The sequence below is a fragment of the Manacus vitellinus genome, unplaced genomic scaffold (assembly GCF_001715985.3).
Source record: "Manacus vitellinus isolate BGI_N305 unplaced genomic scaffold, ASM171598v3 scaffold_74_pilon, whole genome shotgun sequence".
In the NCBI taxonomy this organism is placed as follows: Eukaryota; Metazoa; Chordata; class Aves; order Passeriformes; family Pipridae; genus Manacus; species Manacus vitellinus.
The window spans coordinates 2,253,425-2,262,751 of NW_021940780.1; the positions used below are offsets into that span (position 1 = coordinate 2,253,425).

At 51.5% G+C, this 9,327-nt stretch overlaps 1 protein-coding gene across 1 annotated transcript in view; it reads left to right on the forward strand.

Annotated features, from left to right (window-relative positions):
- The first annotated feature begins 207 nt into the window (after positions 1 to 207).
- LOC108641697 (lysyl oxidase homolog 2-like) overlaps positions 208 to 9,327 on the forward strand; it is a 15,004-nt gene continuing 5,884 nt past the window's right edge. Inside the window, exons 1-2 of the mRNA XM_029964573.1 lie at positions 208 to 296; positions 8,871 to 9,285. Of these exons, the coding sequence (XP_029820433.1) occupies positions 8,934 to 9,285 (352 nt within the window). The 5' untranslated portion in view covers positions 208 to 296; positions 8,871 to 8,933. The remainder of the gene's footprint in view (positions 297 to 8,870; positions 9,286 to 9,327) is intronic.

Consider the following 9,327-nt stretch of genomic DNA (forward strand, 5'->3'; position numbering starts at 1 on the left):
CAGCTCCGCCCGGCTCTGCCCCCTCATCCCGGCTCTCTCCCTCTCCCAGCGCTCGGATTTCAGGATTTCGCGATCCCAGCGCCGGAGCTGCCGGAGAGGGGCCGGCTCTTGGGAGGGGTTTGCTCCAGAAACTCCGCTCAAATTGGCCAGGAAGCGGCGGCTCCTCGCAGCATTTTTCCCCTGCCTGCGGGATATTTTCCAGCTCGGAGAGGGGACCCCTGAGCCCGGCTGCGAGAACTCCATGAAGCAGGACGGGGCAGAGGTTCCCCCCAGCACAGCCGACCACTAATTCCCAGGTAAATCCAGCCCCTGGAGCCGCAATTCTCTATTATTTCTACAGACTGATTAATTTGAACGCTTCTAACTCTCTCGCTCCGGGGCTGAAAGTTTGATTTCCCTTCTTTTTTTTTTTTCTTTCTGAGGAAAAAAAAAAATAAATAGATATTTCTTCTAATTCCCGTCCCCTGAGAGTGGATTTGGCAGGGGTGGGATGGCACAGAAACTCGGCGTCGCTTTTTAAACACGCTGTGGTTTTTCTCTCCTCTTTGCAACACGTCTTTTTTTTTTTTTTTAAATTTTATCCGAACGTGCAAACCGCCTGCAAGTCCAGGCAGCGCGTTTTTCTGCAGTATTTCCCCCAAATATGCCGAATTCCGAGCGGAGAGCTCCAGCACATGCCATCACCATTGTGTAAATGTTACCCGGCTAAAGCCGGGCAGGCAGTTTGAATTCTCCTCTCTCAACAACTCCGCTCTTGCCGAGGGAAAAAAAAAAGCTCCAGCGCAGATGTTTCCCATTGGCAGAAGGTGCAAAATGTGTCCTTAATTAAGGAACTTCTTCGCTGTCATGGGTTGGGATTCGCAGCCCCTCGCGAAGCAGCTCTCAGGCTCCCAGGAGCTTTATTTTTTTATTAAAAAAAAAAAGGTGTTTTCTGGTGCGGCGATCGCGGTAGTTTCCAGGAGAAGTCCGGGATGTGCCGGGGTATCCACCTGGAAATGTTCCACCCAGCCCAGGCTGGTCCTGCTCCTTCCCGAACAACTCCCGTTCTCTCTCAGACGGATTTTTGTCCTTTAATTCAACGGATGTTGCTCCGTGCAGATAAAAAAGAGATCTAAAGATAGTTTAGAGCGCTACAGAGAAAGCTCTTAGCTCAGAAACGTGGGAGTGCAGCAGGAAAACTGTTTATCCTCTCTGGAATCAGCCCTTGGAGATGCCACTGCGGGGCTCTCACACGTGTCCTGGACACAGGCTGGGAAAAAAAATCGCTTTTAGGCTTTTCCCTCCCCAGTTTTGCTCTGGATCGAACCACCCCCAGAGGTGGAATTTCTCTGGTTGGAAGGTAGAGAGCAGTTAAAGGGCATTAAATGGAATATAAGCCTGACCTGAGCGATTCCCCCCTGCCCGTGGGGTGCCGGGTGTTGCTGCAGGAGGGAATTCCGGGGGTTCCAAGGGCGGGGTGGGGTTGGGAAGCACCCCCAAAAAGGGGTTTAATATTAATTATGTGGTGTTTAATATCAATTATGTGGTGTTCAGTACTCCAGTCAGGTGGGGATGAGGCTCAAAATTGCTCCCCGGTCAAACCCAGGGAGAGCTTTGGGAGTTCAGGGATGAGAACTTTTAGGGAAAAGAACTTCCAGGGAGTTTTAGCAGCTTGGAAAAGCCCCCAGGGCTGAAGAGCTTTGGTGATGCAGCAGAGGACGATGCCTTTGCCTTCAGCAGGGGGATTTAATGGAGAATCCATGCATTTCGCTGGAAGTTCTGTCCTTTTCCAAGGTAAGAAACCCCAAAACGCCTCCCTAGCAATGAGCTCTGGGTTTTTTATCCACAGTTTGACCCCCAAGTTCATTGTCTTTACAGCACCAGCGACTCCCCCCCTGTTTCTCTGTCTGTTTCTTGCTTTTATTTTCATTTTAACCTTTCATTCTTTCTCCTCCTGGACGGTTCCACACCATTCCTGGTGCGGTTTAAAACCAAAGCTCCCGGGATCGGGGTGGTTTGGGATATTTTCCAGCTCGGTGGGTTCGCAGAGCCCTCTCTGAGATGCTCCGGGGGGGCCTCGCGTGGCTGCAGAGCCCGCGTTTGCTGCGAAAAACAACCCCCCGAGGAGGAAAATCCCACTCCTAATCCCCGGTGATGCCAGTGGGAGTTTGTTATTCCAAGGGATGTCCCGCAGGAATAACAAGGGCGCTGCTTTGGAGTCGATCTGTCCCACCGGGGGATTAGGGGGCATTAATTAAGACAGCAAACCCCAGGGGGTGAGGAATGATCTCCTCCTCCTCCTCCTCCTCGGGGGATGTTCGGATCCACCTGCAAAACTTGGGATGTTGGGATCTAAACCCCAGGGAGTTCAGACCATTCCAGGGAAAGATCCTGATTTAGAGATCTGAGAGTGTAGTAGGAAAACTCTTTATCGTCTCTATAAGGATATATTTATCCCCAGAAGGATGCATTTATTTCTATAAGGTTATATTTATTTCTATAAGGTTATATTTATCTCTCTAAGGGTATATTTATCTCTCTAAGGATACTTGGGAGGATATTTGGGGGTTGCTGATGCTCCTCAAACTTGGATCATGGAGATGTTTTCCTGGTTCTGTGAGTGTGTGGTGTCAGCTGTGGTACCTTTTTGTGGGGTCTTCCTTAATGAACTAATTCTGTGTGTTATGAACTAATTGTGTGTTTGATGGAAAGAGAATTGAACCATGTATATATATATGTGTGTGTGTTTGTATAAGTATAGTTGCCACTGGTGGTTGTACTAAGTACAGATTGCTTGGTCATCATAATTACATTTTAATTAAAGGATTTATACTGCTCAGATTAAAAAAAAAAAATCATTTTTTTCTGTTTAAATTGTCCAATTTGGGAATTGGAGAATCCCAGACTGGTTTGGGTTGGAAGGGACCTTAAAGGTCATCTTATTCCACCCCCTGCCATGGGCAGGGACACCTTCCACTGGACCAGGTTGCTCCAACCTGGCCTTGGACACTTCCAGGGATCCAGGGCCAGCCACAGCTTCTCTGGGAATTCCTTCCCAGCCCCTCTCAACCCTCCCAGGGAGGAATTTCTTTCATATATCCAACCTAAATTTCCCCTTTTTCAGTTTGAACCCACTCCCCTTTGCCCTGTAACTCCAGTTCCTGATGAACTGGGTGAGTTCTGGTTCCTGGAGGGAGCAGCTCCAGGTCCTTGGAGCAGCAGCTGGAGCCTGGAAGTTGTCAGGATCCACATCCCTCCTCACCTCCCCTCTCCCACAGATTCATTGGTGGTGTATCTGGTCCTTTAGGGCTTTTAGGGTGTGAACAAGAAGGGGATTTTAATCCAGGGGGATTTAATCCTTGGAAGTGGCACCCCCGGCAGGGCTGAGCCTCTTGGAACGATGGGAGAAGGTATCCAAGCTCTTATCCAAGAGAGTGGTGGGGTCTTTATTCATTTCAGGGATCCTGGAGAGCTTCCCAGCGGGAATTGCCCTTGTGCTGGTGGAGAACTGCTCCCATGGAAGTGGGAAATCCTGTTTCCCATTCCCATGCCAGGCTGTGCCCACTGCCTGCCCGGGGAACGAGCTTTGGGCACTGGAGTGTGGAGCTGGGAATGCAGGGTGTGGGATTCCCAGCTTCAAGTGGCTGAACACCAACTGTCTGGTGCTCCTGGCCCCGGGCCAGAGGGATAATTGTCCCATCCTCCGAGGCATTCCTGGATCTCCAGGCACAAAGGACTCCCAGCCACCGCTCCAGCCCAGCCCTTTGTTGTCTGGGTGAGGATGTTGCTGGTTCTGTCTGAGCTGTTCTATTGTTTGGGGGCTCTGGGGAAGCTAAAAAGGGGGTTTTTTTCTCTGTAGGATCCAGATTTTCATTCAGGAGGTGATGAAGGGATTCTTTAGTTTCACCTGGTGGAGTCCCTGGAGAAGGAAAAGTTTGGGATTATGAGCTTTTGGGGGCTTTTAAAAGGAGGGAGAGGGACTTTTTATATGGGCAGAGAGTGGTAGGACAAGGGGAAATGGCTTCCCACTGCCAGAGGGCAGGGTTGGATGGGATACTGGGAAGGAATGGAATTCCCAGAGCATCTGTGGCTGCCCCATCCCTGGAAGTGTCCAAGGCCAGGTTGGAGCACCCTGGGCTAGTGGAAGGTGTCCCTGCCCATGGCAGGGGTGGCACTGGGTGGGCTTTGAGGTCCTTTCCAACCCAGACCACTCCAGGATTGTGCTGATCCTGTTCTGAACTGAACCTGTTGCTGTTCCCTGCTCAGCCTTGCTCTGTTCCCTTCCTGACCCAAGCCTGGAGTCCCACAAAGGGCTGAGTCAGCATCCGTCAGGAACATGCCCCAAAGCCTTAAATGACACGTTAATGTGGTGCTGGAGTGTCATCTGATAGCCTGAAATCCAGGCTGGAGAGCCAGGAGACCTGGAGTATTTCCTGGCTTCTCCACTGCCTTTATTCCATAGAGTTTTTAATGTTGTGTCTTGGATTCTTCTGAATGGAGAGACCAAAATATAGAATCTGACGTCAGTGATAAATCTGGAGGTTATTAGAGGGTGTGAGGGGAGGAGTGAGCCCTACAATAAAGGGAAAATCCAGCCCAAACCAAACCTCCTTCAATTTAAAACCTGGATTTGTCCTTGGGGAGTTCAGCAGGGGCAGCTTTGAGACTTGGGGAGGGGGGGAAATGTTTGCAAACCTTGGTCACAGCAGCAGGGCAGCGGGTTTGCTGAAATATTTTCCATGTTAAGTTTTGTTCTTGTGGCTCCTCTGATGCCTCCAGAAGTGTGTGTGTGCCCTCAGCTCCTGTCTGACCCTGCCCCTGCTCTTGAAATGCTCCAAGTGAGTCTGGGGTTGAATTACCAGCGTTGCAGCCCAAGAGCAATGATGGTTTTGTTTGATGCTGGTGCTGTAAAACATCTTGGAGCTGAGGAGGGAGATTTGAGGAGGAGCCAGGGGAGAATAAATCCCGGATTTGCTTGGCTGTTGTGCTGTGGAGTGAAAGAAGTGGTGTAAAATCTGCTTTATCAGTGCTCTGGACCAGTCCTGTGTTCCTGCTGGGTCTGGGATCTCAGGGAGAACTGGCCTGGATGGTTTGGATCACAGAACCTTGGAATGGTTTGGGTGGGAAGGGACCTTAAAGCTGCCACGGGCAGGGACACCTCCCACTGTCCCAGATTGCTCCAAGCCCCATCCAGCCTGGCCTTGGACACTTCCAGGGGTGGGAAGCCCACAGCCAGGAGATGCCCAAACCTCTCCCATGCCAGAACTCCCAGATGTCCCTCCTGCCCCATCCTGAGATCCCATTTCAGGGCTGCAGCCCTGGGAGGCTCCCCTGGGTGCTGCTCAAGTGTCCCCTTTGTACCTGGGCTGCTGCTCCTCCTGGAAACACCAGAACATTCCTGTGCCCAAATTCCTCCGGATTCAGCTTTTCCTGACAACGTGCCTGGGTGTGAATGGTCCCTCTTGAGCACCTCCACAACCAGGAGCTGTGGGAATGGAAGGTTTTATTTCTGGGCAGACACTGTGAAGGCTTTGTCTGCTGGGCAGGGACAGTTTGGAAGCAGATGGAGACATGACCTGCAGGAAAAGCTGTCGGTGTTGTCTCCTGAAGTGTTCCTGCTGCCCTGATCTCCTCCAGGAAATCAGGGAATTCCTCCAGGATGCACTTTTGCAGGTGGAAAAGGATTTGTGAGTGGGTCTGCAGTGCCTCCCCCTGCAGGAGCCCCTCCTGGTCCCACCCAGGATGCTGTGGGACCCCAGCTCCAGGTCTGTGTGCCCCTGGTGAAGGTTTGGGAATGTGCTCATTCCCACAGGCTTCTTAAAATTCCTTTTTGCTGCTCACCCTTCTCTCTCTGCAGCAGGGAATCTTATCCTCCCTCCCCTGTGCTGAATGGGGGGCTTTCTTAGTCCCACCCTTGTGGGTCCCTTCCAGCTCAGGATATTCCACCATCCCCAAGTCCCTGAGCTTTTAGGGAACAAAAGCAAACCCTCCTGCACTTTCCTTTTTGGAAGCCTGACTCAGCCAGGCTTTGCCAAGAGAGGCAGAATTACCCCCACAATATCTGCTACAACCTCAATTAGCTTCTCCCCCACTAATCTGGGGATCAATTAAAACACCCTGGAAGTCTGCTGTGACCTTCCCCTCCCTTCCAGCTGCTCCTGGGGCTTTTGGGAAGGCTCTGGCCCCTGGCAGTGCTCTGTTAATTAACACTTGAGGGAGCACAGCTCTCAGCTGGGAACCATCCCATCCCTCCCCGAAAGGTTTCCCCAAATTGTTGTGTCTCTTGGCTGGAGCCCTGGAGCGAAAGGGCTCTGGAGAGCTTTGCTTTGAGCAGGAGGAGCTCTGCAGAGTGGAGGTCACAGCCTTTGGAGCTGCTCCTTGGCCCCCCTGATCCCGAGGGACCCCCTCACCCAGGGCTGACACCGGGCACTGTTTGCCTTGGCACCCCAGCTGGGTGAGACCTGCTGCTTTATGTGCTGCTTGTTCCTCCTTTTCCCCTCTAAAATATCCTGCTTTGCTTTGCTTTGAGCTTTCTGGAGGCTCATAAGCAAAACTGTGACCCAGAGGGGAATTTGGCATGTTCTGTTGATGAGGTCAGTGTGTCACCTTATCTCTGGAGAGCCTTCAGGACTGACTGGGAGGTCACTCACCACTGTTAGCTGCCCTTTTTCTTCCCAAATATCCTTCACAGGGCTGCAGGACCATCCAGCTGCTTCAGAAAGTCCCAGAAATATAAATACAAATATATATAAACAGAGCTCTGTGCTCTTATGCCATGTGGGACAAGCCTGGGAAAGCTTTATTATGACTTATTTAGGAACCCAACTGTGAGTTTGCAGCTAAACCAGGGCCCTGCTACTCCTCACCTCAGTTTTTTTGGGGGGAGAGGTTGTGGCAGTCCAGCTCAGTTTTTGATCAGTGTTGTTACAGATGCTGGTTGTGCAGTAGCAAGAAACAACAGCCACGGCAGATGAAGCAGATCCAAACACATGTTTCAAGGATGAAAACCAAACACCAGCTTTTCCTGAGGAGCACGAGGCTTGTGGTTGTGCTGGGCTGGCAGCTGAACACCTCCCCTTTGGGATTTCCCCCCACAAATAACGTGTGTCCTGATCTGAGGGGATCACTGGAGTTTTTTGTACATCCATGACAATCTCTCTGCCCGCCTGTGTTTATCCCCTGGGCTAGAAAACCATCTTGTATCCATGAAGAACGTCGGGAGAGGTTTGTTTGGAAGCCAGTGCTGGTGGGGATTGAAGTCAGGGGTGTCTGCCTGGTGCTGAAGTTGTTCCCCAGGACACACGGATCCTGCCCTGCCAACTGCATTTCCTTTGGGAAAGCCTCTCTGTTTGCTGCTGGAGGGAATATCAGCTGTATTTCCTTCCTCTCTCCCCCTCCAGCTCCCTCTGACGTGGGGGCAGGACTTGATTTTATTCCCCTCTCTCAGCCTCACCTCCTCACCTACAAAAAAAAAATTGGCTCCTCTGCACCAAAGGTTTATTTTCCAAGAACATTTTGCTGCATCTTCTCCCTCTCCCACATTCATCCTGATTTATTAGACCTGTTGTAAAGTCTCCTCTTGCTTTTCCTGCTGGATTTTTAACCCACGTGCTTCTAGTTAATTCACCTATTCCTTGGGCAGATGCCTCTCATTCCCAAAGAATTCCAGCCCCGTTTGACACACGGGGGGAAACTGAGGCACAGCCCTGGATGTGACCTGCCTGGGGTCAGTGTTGGAGCCGAGGTTTGGACTAATGGCTCTGGAATTTTGGGCTGCTTGCCTGGGATTTCTGATCCACCTCCTCACCAAGGGCTGGTTAATGTATTTTGTCGGGTCTTTGTGTGAGGATGTGACTTCCTGGTGGGTTTTTTTTAGGGACAGCTCAGACCTAGCAGTGGGTTTGAGTTTCTAGACATCTGGTTCTGGAGCCAAGTCCTCCCCCCTCTCCTCCCTCCCCCATCAGTGGTTGCCAGGAAATAATGGAGCTTTTAAAGGTCTGGGGAGGCTTTTCCCACTGTGCTCTGGCATTGCTTCATTTGGAAACTATGGAATCCTCACCCCCCACGTGTGCTCCTTGACCGCTCCATGTGCCTGGACAGGAGGACAGGAGTGGGAAGGAGGCAGGAAAAGACCAGGATTTAAACCCTGCTCGGGGCCTGGGTGGAATTCCTGGATGGAATTCCTCCAGTGAGAAGCCGCCTGTTCACACCTTAAACGACTGGGTTTGTTTAAGGATGGAGCACTTGGGTGACAGCAGCTCCTTATCCAGACTTAGCAACCAAAAACTGGAGGCATTGTCCACTATCCCATGGGACATGATTATCCAAGGTTTCTGCCAAGTGTCTGTGTCCAGTAACTCGTTGATTTTCTGCAGATGAAACAGGACATGCAGGAAGAGAAATAAGTCTTTTATCACATTGGGAAAACAGGCTTCAGTATAAATCCCTCCCTGCCTCCCATGTTAGAATATATTTCCTTCCCCTTCTGGTTTTCCACTGTTAAAGTGGTGGGTTTGGCTTCTTTGTTGAAGGAGCTGTGGGAGAAAGATGGTTCAGTTCTGTCCTGGTAGGATTTGAAAGGAGGTTTTCTGCAACTTGCCGGATCCGCCGAACTCCTGGGTTTGCAGAGGAACAGGAAAATCAATTGTTGGCACTTCCAACCCCCAGGATTTTACCCTGGGAAAATGGATTTTTCAGCTGAAACTGTTTGGCAAGCCGACCTAAACTTACAAATGGTTTTAATGGGGTGGGTTTGGGTTTTTCTTTTATTCCAGTTTGTTTGTCCACCCCACAAGAAATAATTTACTTTACGGAGTCGGACGCGGCGTCATCCTTGGAGATATAAAGGTTGTATCATCACCAAGCCTCACTCAGCTCTTATTTCCTTCCAGAACAGCCCCACAGCACCTCCCTGCACTACCTGGGCCGGGCTCTGAGGACTGGGAGCACCGAGGATGGGGAGACCCCGGGTTTTCCCCCATAACCACTGTCTGCTCGTGCTGCTCCTCGCCGAGCTGAGCCTCGCCCAGTACGAGCACTGGCCCTACCTCCCTGGCTACCCTGAGCCCCCTCCCCAGGAGTACCAGCCCCCCCAGAGGCCGGCTGACGTGCCCAAAATCCAGCTGAGGCTGGCGGGGCAGAAGAGGAAGCACAACGAGGGCAGGGTGGAGGTGTTTTATGGGGGCGAGTGGGGCACCGTCTGCGACGACGACTTCTCCATCCACGCCGCCCACGTGGTCTGCAGGGAGCTGGGCTATGTGGAGGCCCTGTCCTGGCTGCCCAGCTCCAAGTATGGCAAAGGGGAAGGTAAGGGCTTCAGCCGGGCCAGGGGAGGGTTAGGTTGGAGAT